The 16,649-nt window shown below is 40.3% G+C and overlaps 1 protein-coding gene and 1 pseudogene across 5 annotated transcripts in view; one reads left to right on the top strand and one right to left on the bottom strand.

Moving 5' to 3' along the window:
* The window catches only part of ALG9 (ALG9 alpha-1,2-mannosyltransferase), a 95,972-nt gene continuing 79,323 nt past the window's right edge, over positions 1-16,649 (top strand). For 2 of the 5 annotated variants that reach the window (XR_002730896.2, XM_023208215.2), the window contains exons 1-5: positions 1-236; positions 1,228-1,366; positions 2,590-2,724; positions 9,289-9,359; positions 13,972-14,060. Coding sequence is in view for 4 of the 5 variants with exons in the window: in XM_023208215.2 (XP_023063983.2) it covers positions 106-236; positions 1,228-1,366; positions 2,590-2,724; positions 9,289-9,359; positions 13,972-14,060 (565 nt within the window). In the remaining variant the exon portion in view is untranslated. Of the gene's footprint in view, positions 237-291; positions 380-1,227; positions 1,367-2,589; positions 2,725-9,288; positions 9,360-13,971; positions 14,061-16,649 lie in introns of those variants that run through there. The other 3 variants (XM_023208214.2, XM_023208216.2, XM_023208217.2) reach the window with 3 other exon arrangements.
* Positions 10,131-10,337, bottom strand: LOC111540126 (annotated as a pseudogene).

The raw sequence follows: 16,649 nt of genomic DNA, 5'->3' as shown, positions 1-16,649 counted from the left end.
AGATCTTTTGTCCCTCGGCGGACACCGTTTGCCAGTCAAAGCTATGTCTCCGCGCTCACCGACTTCATAGGGTTCCGAATTCTGTCTTTTTCCCCCAAGCTTGCCATGGCTAGTCGAGGGGCTCGGCAGCGCCTGAAGGGCAGCGGGGGCAGCAGTGGGGATACGGCCCCGGCTGCGGACAAGCTGCGGGAGCTGCTGGGCAGCGGAGAGGCGGGCGGCGCGGAGCACAGGACCGAGTACGTGTGCGGCGCGGTAGGGGCGTGGCCGGTCGGCGGGCTGCGCGGTTCGGGGCTGCCCCCGGGAGGGTCTTAGCAGTGGCGCGCGGGGCTCCGACAGGCCTGGCCTCCCCGCCGGAGGCCTGAGCTCCCTCTTCAGCTAGGTCATATTACTCTTCCTGGGCGGGTCAGCATTCAGTCTTCGCCCACCTTAGATCCCTCCACTGCGGGTTCTCCTCTCTTGTAAAACCGTCTTGGAGTGCGGATCTGTGATGCTCTCGGGCCAGGCCTAGAATGGGCATAGCCTCTGTTGGAGATGTTGACAGGATCAAAGAGTATATACCTTTTACGGCTGTTCCTCACAGCTCCTTTTATTCTGCCTCAAGTCCCAACCCTTTACTGGGCCCATCCAACCCGCCACCACCTCTTCCCAAACCCGGGAGGCTGCAGGTTGGAACTGCATTAAGGGAGCTGTCAACATGTGGAATTGGAGTAGGCATATGTACCTAGCACCTAGGTTTCTATCTGAACATAAGGGTGAATGAATAAAGCCATGAAAAGCAATGACTTTGTTAAGAAAAGAAAGAAAAGGAGAATGACAGCTTTGTGGCCTTCAAATGAGTGATTAGTTGACTTGAGATAAATGGAGTGTCATAAATGCATTGAGCTAAAGTGTATGAGTTAATTTATGTCTTAAAAGCAGGAAGTGGAAGGAGTGATTGAGTGATTAAAGTCAATTCTTCAGAAGGCCGAGGCAGGAGGATTACTTGAGCCGAGGAGTTTAAGTCCAGCCTGAGAAACATAGCAAGACCCTATCATAACATTTTTTTTCTTAAAAATCTGAATTCTTTATTCATTTTACTGAGAGAGAACAACTAGCCATTCACCTTTTTAGGTGAATAACTTAAGTGCTTTGATGTCCCTTGTTCTTTTTGTCCTTTCTTTCTAGATTTAGGTCTTCTGATTAGCAGGTCCTTCCTGACATGCTTTTTTTTTTTTTGCTTTTGAGCAGGTTATCTGGGAACAAAGCAGGACAAGTCTGGGCACCTGAAGGATCTACTGCTTTCAAGTGTCTGCTGTCAGCAAGGTTATGTGCTGCTCTCCTGAGCAACATCTCTGACTGTGATGAAACATTCAACTATTGGGAGCCAGTAGGTGATTTCTTTAGTTTTCTCTTTTTGTTCTTGATTTTGCAGCATAGGTGTTATTACGAATCGAGAGACAAATAATATACAAGTGTTACTCCTAGTAAAATAGCTGTATTTTCTTTAAAACAAAACAAAACAAAACAAAACAAAAACAGGCCTGGCATGGTGGCTAACGCCTGTAATCCCCGTACTTTGGGAGGCCGAGGCTGGTGAATTACCTGAGGTTGGGAGTTTGAGACCAACCTGACCAACATTGTGAAACCCTGTCTCTTCTGAAAATACAGAAATTAGCTGGGCGTGGTAGTGGGCACCTGTAGTCCCAGCTACTTGGGAGGCTGAGGCAGGAGAAACGCTTGATCACGGGAGGCGGAGTTTACAGTGAGCTGAAATCACACCATTGCGCTCTAGGCTGGGTGACAGAGCGAGACTCCATCTCAGAAAAAAAAACAAAAAACAGAAATGGGGACTCATTATGTCACTGAGGCTGATATCGAACTCCTAGGCTCAAGCAATCCTCTCACCTCGCTTCCAAAGTGTTAGGATTATAGGTGTGAGCCACTGGGCCTGGCCAGTAACATGTTTTCACTTTTGTGTTCTAAGCAGATGATTTACCTGCTGTGGAAGGCTGTAGGGAATTTAGCTGGTTTACACCAAGGTCTAATTTGTAATTTTCTTTTTTTTTAAATGAAAATAATACCTGGAGATAGTTTTTAAAGTTAACAAATACTAAAATACCTAAAGGAAAAACAGTAGCTTTCTATTCCACTTCTCATATCCAAATCCTACTTTCCAGAGGCAACCACTTTTTTTCACTTTCTTTCTTTCTTTTTTTTTGAGATGGAGTCTCGCTCCGCCAACGAGGCTGGAGTGCAGTGGCCGGATCTCAGCTCACTGCAAGTTTCGCCTCCTGGGTTAACGCCGTTTTCCTGCCTCAGCCTCCCGAATAGCTGGGACTACGGGCATGCGCCACCATACCATGCTAATATATTTATATATATATTTTTTGTAGATATGGGGTTTTGCTATGTTGCCCAGGCTGGTCTTTAACTATGGGGCTCAAGCAACCTGCCTGCCTTGCCCTCCCAAAGTGCTGGGGTTATAGGTGTGAGGCACCATGCCTGGCCTGCCTTTGTCTTTAATATTTCTGCTCAGAAACTTCACTTGCATCTGCTTAACAGAGATTTTTGGCCAATATAACCCTGAATCTATCTGTTTTGTATTTTTAGACACACTACCTCATCTATGGGGAAGGGTTTCAGACTTGGGAATATTCCCCAGCATACGCCATTCGCTCCTATGCTTACCTGTTGCTTCATGCCTGGCCAGCTGCATTTCATGCAAGAATTCTACAAACTAATAAGGTAAGGGCAGACCAACCTGGAAGCAATCAGAATCTATCAAGAGGTGAGTCTCTGATATAGTTTTGAGAAAAGGACAAAATAGATTGGAAGTTAAAAGGGAACTTTTTTTGAAGAAGAATCATTTATTCACCATTCAACAAGCATTAATGGAACAACTTTTATTTGGTAGACACTGTATTAAGGCTGTGGCTATAACAATAACCAAGCCCCTGACTTAATGAAACTTGTGGTTTAATGGAGAAGAGGAACGTTGAACAAATCATTCTAAATATGATGGGTCTTATGAAGGAAAAGTACAAGGTACAATGGAATAGCATATGAGGAAGGTCTAATTTAAGTAGAGTGCTGAGAAATAATTAGATGTTAACTGGGACCTAACCTGATTAGTTTTCAGAAATTTGACTATGATGCGTCTTGGTGTGGATTTCTTTGGGTTTGTCCTGTTTGGAGTTTATTCAGCTTGTGAATCTTTAGGCTTATTCCTTTTGCCAAATTTGGAAAGGTTTTAGTTTTTATTTTTTTGAATACTTTATCAGCCCTGTTCTTTTTCCTTTTCTTATAGAACTTTGATGATGTGAATGTCAGATCTTTTGTTGTTAGTCCCCCAGGTCTCTGAGACTCTGTTTTCAATTTATTTTCTCTCTGTTGTTCACATTGAGTAATTTCTGTTCTTCTGTCTTCCACTTCACTGATTCTTTCCTCTGTCCCCTCTTCCAATGTGGACCCCATCCATTGCATTTTTAGTTTGTTCTATGTATTTTTTCAGTTTTAAATTTTCCATTCGGTTTTTCTTTATATCTTCTAATTTTTTTTACTGAGACTTTCTCCTTTTCATTTGCTTCAAGCATATTCTTAATTGTTCACTGACATATTTTTACGAAACCTGCTTTAAATTTTGTCAGATAATTCTAACACCTCTGTCACCTTGGTGTTGGAATCTGTCGATGGACTATTTTCATTCACTTTGAGATCTTCCTGGGTCTTGGTATAACAGGTCATTTTCAGTTGAAAGCTGGACATTTTAGGTGTTGCATGATAAGATTCTGGATTATTCATGGGCTCAGCATGCTTTCTTTGAAGTTTTGTGCTCCTTGGATCTTATTTAAGCCTTCTGTTTTAGCTGGCTTCTTTTGATACTACTTCCCACTAACCCAGCAGGAAAAGAGCATTAGTGGGAAGTTTCTACCTTGTTACTGCCAAGTGCAGGTAGAACTCGAGGTTCCCTACCAGGCCTCCACTGACATCTGAGGAAGGGCGTCCTTTTTGTTATTGCTGGGCAAGAGTAGGAGGTCTCACTCCCTACTAGGCCTCCACTGATACCACCTTACAGGTGGAGTCCAAGCATCTTGACAGATCGAAGTTGGGTGTGGAAGTCCAGGCTCCTGAAGTGGTTGCCACTGACACCAAGATGAAGGAGAGGCTCATTACTACCAGTGGGGATGAAAGTCCTGGCTTCCTACCTGACCTCTGATGCGTGGGTAGGAGTGGGTATTTCTCCAGGGTATTTGTCCTGAATGGAGTAGTTATTGTCTAAAAGTTTTTGTCATGCTAGGCTACCTTTTCTTTGGTCCTTTGGCTACACAGCAGACCTTGGTTGGGTTGTTTTTGTCTTCTGTGCCCATTGGCATTTTCGGTTGCCAGCTTTTCATGCCTAGAATACACCAAGCAAAAAGAAAACCCATGGAATTTACCACTGTGTTGTTCCTCATGTCCTGAAGTCTGTAGCCAGCCTGCTTTCTTCTCTCCACCTTCAGAGTCTTCTTAGGTTGGTTTTAAATAGATTGTCCAGAGTTTCTGGTGGTTTTTTGGGTGGTTTTAAATAGCATGTCCAGGAATAGGGGAAAAGTCCATTTTCCGTGAAGCAGAAGTCCCTAACTAGAGAACTGAAGGATAAGTAGGAGTTGTCTAGGTAAAGGAAGAGTGGGGATGCAGGAGAAAGTTGGGAATAGTCTTTTAGACTGATGGCCCTGAGGCTGGGAAGAAGGACAGCATGACTTTCTTGTATAAACAGGTTTGACACTTGGAAGAGGGAATGGTGGAATAGATTAGATGAGACTGAGAATTAAGAAGACGCCAGATTTCTACAAATCCTGGTAGGATCTATTAAGGTATCAGACTGTTGTTCTTCTCCCCACAAGTCTGTTGTGTGAAGCCACTGAAAGGTTTTCAGACAAAAGAGAGGTATGATTGCATTTGCATTTTAGAATGTTCAGAAAGGTAGCACCTGCAGAAAGTCACAAAAATACTGTCCCTCCCTTCCATATCCAGTATCTCATTTCTATTTTTTTTTTGAAACGAAGTCTCACTCTGTGGCCCAGGCTGGAGTGCAGTGGTGAGATCTCAGGTCACAGCAACCTCCATTTCCCAGATTCAAGTGATTATCCTGCCTCAGCCTCCTGAGTGACTGGGATTACAAGCTTGAGCCACCATGTCTGGCTAATTTTTTTGTATTTTTAGTAGAGACAGGGTTTCACCATGTTGGCCAGTTTGGTCTCAAACTCCTGATCTCAAGTGATCCGCCTGCCTTGGCCTCCCAAAGTGCTGGGATTATGGGCGTGAGCCACTGCATCTGGCCTCATTTCTGGTTTTTTTTTTTTTTTTTTTGAACTTGTCAAAGGAAAGATAATAAAGGGTGAAGGGCTCAGTAGAAAACTAACAATATGCTATGCAGAGGGTTTTCATTTCCACTTGGATATCTACTGTCACTTCAAATTTTACATGTTCAACACAGAATTCTTCCTCTTCTCTAATCCTCTTACATCACTGATGTGCACAGCAAGTGAAATGGAAAGCAAGATTTCTCTTCTTCTCTTGTTCTTTCTTCCGATCTCCTTTTTCCCAGCCACCCGGCAAAGGGGAATTGTAGCTTAGAGAGTCTTAGCCCCAGCATCATAACGCTGAGTAGAGAAGGATGGTTGTTTCTGAGAGAGAATGTGGTAACAATTGGCACCTCTAGTGATAACTGCCTTCTCAATCTCTTGCTACCCCAATTGAAAGCACCTTTGTATTGTCTCTTCTATGGACCTGTTTGTGAATTTTTCTGAAGTATACACTCAGGAGTGAGATCCCACACATAGACCCATGGGCTTACTGAATCTCAGAGTTCTGCCAGATTGCTCTCCAGATGGCTGTACAACTTTATGTTCTCTGCAGCAGTACTCCAGGCTCCCTCTTCCTCTCCTGAGCCCTTCTCATGTATGTGAGATGCTTCTCATTTTCATTGAATTTCTCTGATTATTAGTGAAGAGGAGCATTTCTTCATACATTTATTACTCATTTAGAGCTTCCTTTCTGTGAATTACACATTCACATCCTTTGCCTATTTTTCTGTTGGGTTTTCTATTTTATTCTTCCAATTTGTAGACATTCTCAATAGTAATCCCCTATAGGTTTTAGATATTGCGTATATTTTCTCTTACCTTTATTACCTTTGTCTGTGGTCCTTTGTTGAACAGTAATCTTTAATTCAATATGGTCAAACCAATCTATTTTCTCTTGCGATTGGTGGATTTTGGGTCTTTGTAAAAGAAATCCTCCTTCACCACAGGTCGTAGAGATATTCTTCTATATTTTCTTCAATTAACTTTTTTTTTTTTTTTTTTTTGAGATGGAGTCTCGCCCTGTCACCCACTGGAGTGCAGTGGTGTGATCTCGGCTCACTTCAGCCTCTGCCTCCCAGGTTCAAGTGATTCTCCTGCCTCAGCCTCCCCAGTAGCTGGGACTACAAGCATGTGCCACCACGCCCAGCTAATTTGTGTATTTTTAGTAGAGATAGGGTTTTGCCATGTTAGCCGGTCTGGTCTCAAACTCCTGAACTCAGGTGATCCACCCACCTCGGCCTCCCAAAATGCTAGGATTCAATTAGCTTTTAATTTTATCTTTTACATATAAGGCTTTAATCATTTGAAGTTTATTTTTATGAATTGTGGAACGATCCAGCTTTATTTTTTGCTGTATGGTGAACTGGATTTTCTAGCACCATCTACCAAATAACCCACCTTTTTCCTTCTGATTTGTAATACCACCTCTATCATTCACCTCAGTCCCATATGTATATGGGTTGTTTCTGTTGTCTATTCTTTGTCATTGGTCAGTTTATTACCATATTGCTTTTATTATTATGGCTTTGTAATGTATGTCAGTATCTGGTGAATGAATTTCTTACTTTGTCCTTTTTTAAATTTGTATTTTAAAAATCATTTTAGAATCAGTTTGCCCGTCACCCAAATTCTGCTAGGTTTTGGTTAGAGTTGTATTAAATTTACCTATTATTTTGAGAATGAATTATTTTATTTTATTTTATTTTATTTTATTTTATTCTTTTATTTTATTTTTTGAGACAGAGTCTTGCTCTTCTTCCCAGGCTGGAGTGCAGTGGTGCAGTAATAACTTACTGCAGCCTCAAACTCCTGGGTTCAAGGAGTCCTTCCACTTCAGCCTCTTGAGTACATGGTACTCTTGGGCACAGGTACATGCTACCATATCCAGCTAATTTTTAATTTTTTGTAGACTTGGAGCTTTGCTATACTGTCCATGCTGGTCTTCAATTCCTGGCCTCAAGCACACGCCTTGTCCCAGCCTCCCAAAGGGTTGGGATTACAGGCGAGTGCCACTGCACTCAGCAGAATTAACACTTTTACAGTGTTAAGTCAATCTGTCCCTAAAATGATACGTTTATCCGTTTAGTCAAGTTTTCTGTGTCTTTTAATAAATATTTTTACACTTGAGCTTAGCCAAAAGGCCAAGAAGCAAAAATACAGTTTTTTAAAGTATTCATTTCAGTCTTGTGAAGTCTGATAGGTTAATGCCTAGATTCTTTGTACTTTTTATTGTGATCATAAATGGTATCTTGTTTTCTGTTACTTTTTGCTGGCATATAGGAGCACAATTGTTTTTGTATTTTGATCTTAATACTGAATGTCTTGCTAAATTTCCTCATTAGTGTCAGTGGTTTGTCAGGTGAAGCTTTTGGGTTCTCTTTCATCTTCGTATGTTAAGTTTAGTTTCTTCTATTCTGTTACCTCATTTCATTTTTGTGTCATTTTGCTCTGACTAGGACTTCCAGTTGAATATTAGCAGGCATGGTGGTGGTGATGTTTGTCCTGCTTTCAAACAGGATTCTTATATTAATTCATGTTAAATTTTAACTTTCTAAATGTGTATATGTACTCTCTCCAATTAGATGAGGAGTCCTTAAATGTAGACACTTTGTACTAAAATTATCTGTGTTCCTAATAGCATCTAGAATAGTGCTCAGTGTATAGTAAGTAGGTTTTCAGTCTATTTTTATTAAATTAATGAATGAATCTGGGCATTTACAGGATCACTGTTTTCAAGTTTATTTTTGGAACTTTTTGCTTATAATGAAAATGGAAGGTATTTTCTACATTATATGCACTTATATTAATCATACTATATATTTTTTGTTTGTTTTTGAGACAGTCTCGCTCTTTTCTACATTATATGCACTTATATTAATCATACTATATATTTTTTGTTTGTTTTTGAGACAGAGTCTCGCTCTGTTGCCGAGGCTGGAGTGCAGTGGCATGATCTCGGCTCACTGCAACCTCCAACTCCCAGGTTCAAGTAATTCTCTTGCCTCAGGCTCCCGAGTAGCTGGGGTTACAGATGCCTGCCACCATGCATGGCTAATTTTTTTGTATTTTTAGTAGAGATGGGGTTTCATCAGGTTGGCCAGGCTGGTCTCGAACTCCTGACCTCAGGTGATCCACCCGCCTCGGCCTCCCAAACTGTTGAGAATACAGACGTGAGCCACCGCTCCCGGCCAGTTATAATATATATTAAGTAGTGTTTATGTTCTGAGAAATTCAGTGCTCTTAACCATGTGGTATTCTGTAGTATAAAGCTATTCAGTATAACCCGTATTTTATTATTTTTATTTTTTAAATTGATTGTTGTCAATTATAAAATTAATAAAACCACATTACAGAACTTTGGAAGATAGGAGGAAAAATACTCACCTAAATCTACCAGGTTGTTATAGCTACTTTTACCATTTTATTACATTTCTTTCCAGTCTTTCCATATGCATACAGTGTCCATAGCTGTATCTGGTGTATAAATAATATTGTATTGTACATTTTTACTTAATATTTTGTCATAATCACTACCTGATGTATTATGGTTGTTGAAGAAGTGCTTGTTGAATGAATGAGCATTATATTGCAAGAATGTTTTCACTGTCTTTGTAACCATAAATTTTAATATCTGTATAATTGTCCATGAGCTAGATGTAGCCTAGTTTATTTAATCATTTCCCTATAATTGGATATTTTGTAGTTTTTGAAACAGTTTTTACTAAAACTGCAATTAACATTTTTGTGAATGGAGCTCCACCTCCCAACCCCCACCAGCTGGAGTGATAGAAGTAGGTATACTGCTACTGAGTCAAGGGATATGAAAATTCTTGATCCATGTTGCTTTTCAAAAGAATTATACCAATTTACAGTGTTACTGACAATAAATAAGAGTGGTTCATGTTTACGAGTTTTTCTAGCTCATATCTGTGACTTCTGTTTTCTTTTTCTGGGTTTCTTTCAGATTCTTGTGTTTTACTTTTTGCGATGTCTTCTGGCTTTTGTGAGCTGTATTTGTGAACTTTACTTTTACAAGTGAGTATAAAATCTTTGCTTCTAAAAATGCTATGAGGAAACCCATTATTGCATAGATTATCTCTTGTGATAGTCTAGGCAGTGATTAGAAATAGAAAACACTTTGCCGGGTGTGGTGGCTCACATCTGTAATCCCAGCACTTTGGGAGGCCAAGGCAGGTGGATCACCTGAGGTTGGGAGTTCAAGACCAGCCTGACCAACATGGAGAAACCCCATCTCTACTAAAAATACAAAATTAGCCGGGTGTGATGGTGCATGCCTGTAATCCTAGCTACTCAGGAGGCTGATACAGGAGGATCACTTGAACTCGGGAGGTGGAGGTTGTGATGAGTCGAGATTGTGCCATTGCACTCCAGCAACAAGAGAGCTTGTTGCTCCAGCCTGGGCAACAAGAGTGAAACTCCATCTCAAAAAAAAAAAAAAAAAAAGAAAAAGAAATAGAACACACTTTCCTTCCAGCTCCTGATATATATATCATATATATATATATATATATATATTTTTTTTTTTTCTGAGAAAGAAAACTTTTTTTTTCATACTGAGTTTTATTGTATGCTGCTGCCAGTGTAGATAAAACAATTACCCTTGTGAAATAGAAGTTCATCAAAATTCAGAGGTAGATATTAAAGACCGACGAAAGTAGAAATTTGTATGGTATGGCACATGTGCTCCAGGGATAAGCTTTTGTACAGGCTTCAAATTTAGATCTGTTTTGAATATCCACTGGATCATAAGAAGTGGTTTGGGAAACTTTTGAAAGATTCATTTTACTACAAAAAAGAACAGATTTTCTGGGGTCTGAAGGGATTTGTACTTGAAGATACTCTAGTCAGCAGAGGGTCGTGTTGAACATTCTGCAGACAGAATTGTTTCAAGTCTGCAGCTGCCTGGGAAACTTTTATGCAGCTGACCCTGGCCTCCAGCCAGGGCTGTTGAACCACTTTCTTCATAGCGGCGATGCTGAAGGGGTCAGACATGGTGTCCGCGAGGGCCAGGCCAGTTCATGGGTTGGTGGGTCATGGGTCAGCAGGGCCTGTCTGAAAACTTCTTGCTTTTATTTATTTTTCTCTTCTTTTTCTTTTTTTAATTTTTATTTTTATTTCAATAGTTTTCGGGGTACAGGAGGGTTTTGGTCATATGAATAAGTTCTTTAGTGGTGATTTCTGAGATTTTGATGCATCCATCACCTGTAGCTCCTGATATTAAATCTGAAGTGTGACTTCTTGTTTGAAACCAGCAGTTGAAGAGGAACACTGTACTTCTAATTATCGTTTTCTTTCCTGAGGTCATACATACCATATCTTTATATCGTTCATTTTAATTCTGTTAAAAACTATCTAACTGGTCTTTACTTGATAGGATTTAGTAGAACCCTACTTTCGGTCCTAAGATACAGGATCGTGATTTGCCTCTGCCCTACAGCTTAGTTGATGAACTACTCCCAGTGTGGGGTATCACTGCTCTTTTTTGCACCCAGTATATTATCTTTCACCAAGTACCTATCAGTTGATTGAATATTAGTTGGGACTATGAAGCATTTAAGTGTCCCGGTAATAAAAATAGCCACCTTTTTTACATGATTAACTAACAAACGTCTTATTTTAATAATGCTTCAGTAATATATTTAAAGGTATTTGGACTTAGTGATCATTATTAAAAGTCTTCCCACAGCTAAAAATGTCAGATTTTAAAAAATCTTTAGCCTTGACTCTGAGTGGAGTGGAGGGAAAAAAAGTAAAGCTAGTACTGCCTTTGAGAATTATAACCATAAATTGGTCTTCATATGGGTTTGGGCCTGAATTCAAATCATCTACATGGTCTTTCAAGCCCTAAACTGAGAACTTATTTTATTATATTTTATTTATTTTATTTTATTTTTGAGACTGTCGCCCAGGCTGGAGTACAGTGGTGTGATCTCGGCTCACTGCAACCTCCGCCTCCCGGATTCAAGCGATTCTCCTGTCTCAGCCTCCTGAGTAACTGGGACTACAGGTGCACACCCCCACGCCTGGCTAATTTTTTGTACCTTTAGTAGAGATGGGATTTCACCATGTCTCGATATCCTGACCTTGTGATCTGCCCGCCTCGGCCTCCCAAAGTGCTGGGATTACAGGTGTGAGATACCAGGCCCAGTCGAGAATTTATTTTAAATTGTTCTGGGTTGGTAGTGCCCCTGGCATCTGGCAAAAATTTCTCTAGAGAAATGGACCCTTAATCCAAGTGTCTGAAAATTACCAGAGATAAAGTTCTAATGAACAAGAAATTATAATAAAAATAAATCAGAGCACAGAAGGGAACAAAACATTATGAGTGAGAATAGAATGTTGACCTGAAAAACTTCATTTCTTGGGAAATAGGAATATAAAATAAGTATATTTAACATTTTCAAACAAGTAAAAGGACCAAAAACATGAACAAGAAACGAGATGACCAAATAAATTAAAAAAAAAATCAGAACATACAAGAATCATATAAAATGTAATATTATATAATATCAATAATATGTATATAATATTTATAGTTAAAACTCAGTAAACAGCAGATTAGACATTCTGATGAGTCAACTAGTAAATTGGAAGATTGATTTTAATAAATTACTCAAAATGCAGTACAGAGAGACCAAAAAAAAAAAGGTAATATAGAAGAGGTTAAGAAATGTGTAAACCACAGCTGGGTGCAGTGGCTCATGCCTGTAATCCCAGCATTTTGGGAGGCTGAGGCAGGTCAGCATTTTGGGAGGCAACTTGAGGTCAGGAGTCCGAGACCAGCCTGGCCAACATGGTGAAACCTCATCTCTACTAAAAATACAAAAATTAGCCAGGCGTGGTGGTGCATGCCTGTAGCCCCAGCTACTTGGGTGGTAGAGGCACAAGAATCACTTGAACTCAAGAGATGGAAGTTGCAGTGAGCCAAGATCATGCCATTGCACTCCAGCCTGGGCAACAGAGAGAGACTCTCTCTCAAAAAAAAAAAAAGAAAAGAAAAGAAAAGAAATGTGTAAGCCAAAGTTGAAAGAACTGATATACATCTAATCAGATTGTAGAAGGAGATGATAGAATGGTGAGAGGCAATATTCGGGGTATTAATAGCTGAGAATTTTCCAGAAATGATGGGAAAAAGAAAGATGCTAATCCATAGATTTAGTAAACCTAACATATCCCAAGCTAGATACAAAAAAATTAGTGTAGTGAAACTGTGTAAAACAGTAGAGACAAAGAAAAATATTTTAAAAGTTGTCAGAGAACTAATAGAATACCTACAAAGGAGTGTTAGGCAGTTACACTGACAGAAGACTTTTTAACAGCCAGAAGACCAAAAAAGAATATCTTCAAAGTGCTGAGAGAAAAGAATTCTCATCCTAAAATTGTACATTAGGTTAAGCCATCTTTTAAGACCAAGAGCTAAATACAGACTTTTCAGTTAAAAAAAAAAATGAGAGAGAGAAAGGAAAAAAAAAAAACAAAAGGAAGAAGCCTATAATCCCAATGCTTTGGGAGACTGAGGCAGGAGGATCGTTGAGGATTGCTTGAGCCCAGGAATTTGAGATCAGCCTGGGCAACATAGCAAGACCTCGTCTCTACAAAAAATGAGCTGGATATGATGCACATGCCTTTAGTCACAGTTACTCCTAGCCATTCGAGAGGCTGAGGCAGGAGGTTCCCTTGAACACTGGAGTTCAAGGATACGGTGAGCTATGACCATGCCGCTGCACGCCAGCCTGAGCGACAGAGAGTATGACCCTATCTGTGGGGCAGGTGCGGGGGTGGGAGGGAAGAAAGGAGAAAGAAAAGGAAACCAACCAACCAAAAAAACAGAATTTATCATTAACAGATTCTCACTAAAAGAACTTCTAAAAGAGATACGTAGGAAAAAGCAAAATTACTTCAGAAAGAAGCTCTGAAATGCAGTAAGGAATCTGAGCTGGGAAGTGATGAACACACGGGTATGTCTGAACAAACATTGACTAAGCAAAGCAGTAGGAATGCCTAAATACATTTAATTTGCGGGGTTCACACCTACGAGAAAGAAGTAGAAGAAGATATGTAATTGCTTAAGTTTGAGAAACACTGGTTTAGATAACCACTTACTCACATTTTCATCTATCTCCTAGCCTTTTTTTTTTTCTGACAACTACCGTTTATTGAACAACTGTGTGCCAGGCACTCTCCTAAGCACTTTTCCTTGCATTGTCCTCACAGAAACCTTACAAAGTTTGTGTTATTATCCTTATTTTATGCTTGAGGAATCAGACAGAGAGATTATTCAACTAGAGGGCTCCACTGCTAGTAAGTGGCAGAGCCAGAATTTGAATGTGTGCCCACCTGAATCTGAGGTCTGTTATTTTTCACCACATCATTGTGTTTTCCACTTGATAGATATAATCTTAGCATATAAAGAATACATTTTATTTTAGGTAGAGAGCTTCTCTTCTGTGTCAGAAACAAGAATGTTTGGGTTTCTTATGCACAGTGAATTGCTAACAAACCTGTCAAGGTAGTTTTGTGTTTGACTTTAGATCTTGAGTGTTACCTGTGGTGTGTGTTTTTCTCGTTTGATTTGAAATGTCTATTCCTAATATTTTCCATGCTGATAATCTTGTGTTTTTCCTAGGGCTGTGTGCAAGAAGTTTGGGTTGCACGTGAGTCGAATGATGCTAGCCTTCTTGGTTCTCAGCACTGGCATGTTTTGCTCATCATCAGGTAAGTAAAAGGGGAGATAAGGGAATTGCACATTCACCAATAGTTGACAGTTGCATTTAAAGGAAGCACTTGTCCAAATGTAGGTTATATTTGTAGAACATGTCAATAATTTGCAGAGTGCTGTTATGTACATTATCTTGATTGAACTTTGTAACAGTCCTACCATGTAAGAAAAATATTTTCTTACTTTTGCAGGTAAAGACATTGAAATGTAGACGAATTGATTTACTAAAAGTCAAAATTCGTAAATGGTAGAGCTGATAGTCTCACCAGGATGTTTTTTATTCCATTCTTGCATCAACCAGCCACTTCCTTTCTTGGCCATTAGGGGGAAGAAAGTAATTATTTTATTTTGTTTAAGGAAGTTATTTGTACATAAAGACCTTGTTGTTGATGATTCTGTCTTCTACTGATGATACATTATTTGAGATGTATTCTATGTACATCTTTTGTTGGGCTTTCTTTTAATAATAAGCTTCTGGAAATTTAGAATAAAAACCTCACTCTAGAGCATTGGCTTTCAGACTGTGCTGCCATTGAACACTTGTGTTGTATAAGCTGAATCAAGGTGGCCCACTGCCAAATGGTAGTCTATTCCAGTTCTCCAGAAAAATTAAGTTACTGGATATAATTGTCTCAATTTTAGTTTCTGCTTGTGTGTTCCCGGATCTAGTATATACACTGAGTATATGCAAAAACATAGTATCTGGCACAAAATTATATACTTACTTTTCCTGTATTGAATATATCAGAATTGATGTTCTGATATACATCAATGTCAGGGCTATACTCCAGACTGACTTTGAGAGCCTGTCCTAAATGCATCTGTACTCTACCTCAGATTACTCTGCTCCCTTTGTCCTCTACACTGCAGCTGGAACTGACAGCTTTGGATGGCATCACTATTATTTGACATTTACTGGGTAAAGGGTATACCTCACATGTTTTTAAAGTTGCTTTGCTACTTCTTTTCTTTTCTTTTTTTTTTTTTTTGAGACAGAGTCTTGCTCTGTTGCCCAGGCTGGAGTGCAGTGATGCCATCTCAGCTCACTGCAACCCCCTCCTCCCAGGTTCAAGTGATTCTTTTGCCTCAGGCTCCTAAGTAGCTGGGATTACAGGCACGCGCCACCGCGCCCAGCTAATTTTTTTATTTTTGATAGAGATGGGGTTTCACCATGTTGGTCAGGCTGGTCTCAAACTCCTGACCTCGTGATCCACCCGCCTCAGCCTCCCAAAGTGCTGGGATTACAGATGTGAGCCACCACAGCCAGCATCTTTTCTTTCAAGTGACAAGGTCTTGCTCTTCATCTAGGCAGGCTAGAGTGCAGTGGCAGAATCATAGCTCACTGCAGCCTTGAATTCCTGGGCTCTAGCAGTCTTTCTGCTACAGCCTCCCAAGTAGCTAGGACTATAGGCATGCATCACCATGCCTGGCTAGTTTTAAAATTTTTTGTAGAGATGGAGTTTCACTGTGTTGCCCAGGCTGGTCTCAAACTCTTAGCCTCAAGCAGTCCCCCTACCTTGGCCTCCCGGAGTACTGAGATTAAAGACATGTGCCACTGTGCCTGGCCTACTACTCCTACAATTGATCTTTATATGTAGAAAATTCCTGAGAATATCTTTAGTTTTGTAATCTCATTTGAGACACAGATAAGTTGAAAGCATCTTTTCATACAGAGCCTCTGAACCCTTTGCTGAGTTTAAAAAAACCGCACTCCTATTACTTGTGGTTGTTTTGTAGTTGATACTGATTTTTCTTCCCTACTGAATCAGACTTTCTGCAGCGGAAGAGGCAGATATGCATTTTTGTTCAGAGTTACTAGAAACACTTTAATCAATTGTTTCTGTTCCAGAGACCCTGTCTACCCTCTGCTGTATACAACAAGGTTGAGGTAGATGGAACTAATTAGGGGGCTATCTAAAGGCCAGACTATCTGTGTCAGCAGATGGAGGGTGCAAAGCATTGCTGCCATACAACATCTGGCCCTTAAGGAGGCTTTCTAGAATTTCCTGGGCTAGAGTTTAGGACCAGGACAGTCTCAGAAGACCAATGGAAGATAAAGAAATTGTCAACAATGGCTCTAAGTCTTTCAAAGCATATTCCCTTCCTGGAAATATAATCATGGGGTGTTCCTGGGGAGCATGGAATTTTGTGAGTTTTTGATTTGAGGTGTAGGTTGGGAGAGGAATTACATGGTTAGAATTGTATAATTGGGTTGGTACCTAAAAAAACAGGAGGGAGAGGCCAGGCACAGTGGCTCATGCCACAGATCCCAGTACTTTGGGTGGCCGAGGTGGGCGAATCACAAGGTCAGGAGTTCAAGACCAGCCTGGCCAACATGGTGAAACCCCGTCTCTACTAAAAATACAAAAATTAGCTGGGTGTGGTGGTGTGCGCCTATAATCCCAGCTACTCAGGAGGCTCAGGCAAGAGAATCGCTTGAACCCAGGGAATCGGAGGTTGCAGTGAGCCGAGATTGGCCACTGCACTCCAGCCTGGTGTTAGAGCAAGACTCCGTCTTAAAAAAAAAAAAAAAAAAACCAGGAGTGAGAAAATAAGAGTCATTGAACTTCATTTTTTTTAAAGGA

Source organism: Piliocolobus tephrosceles, chromosome 13 (genome assembly GCF_002776525.5).
Source record: "Piliocolobus tephrosceles isolate RC106 chromosome 13, ASM277652v3, whole genome shotgun sequence".
Taxonomy (NCBI): Eukaryota; Metazoa; Chordata; class Mammalia; order Primates; family Cercopithecidae; genus Piliocolobus; species Piliocolobus tephrosceles.
The sequence above is the reverse complement of the archived record's forward strand: the minus strand, read 5'-3'. Positions and strand labels throughout refer to the sequence as shown.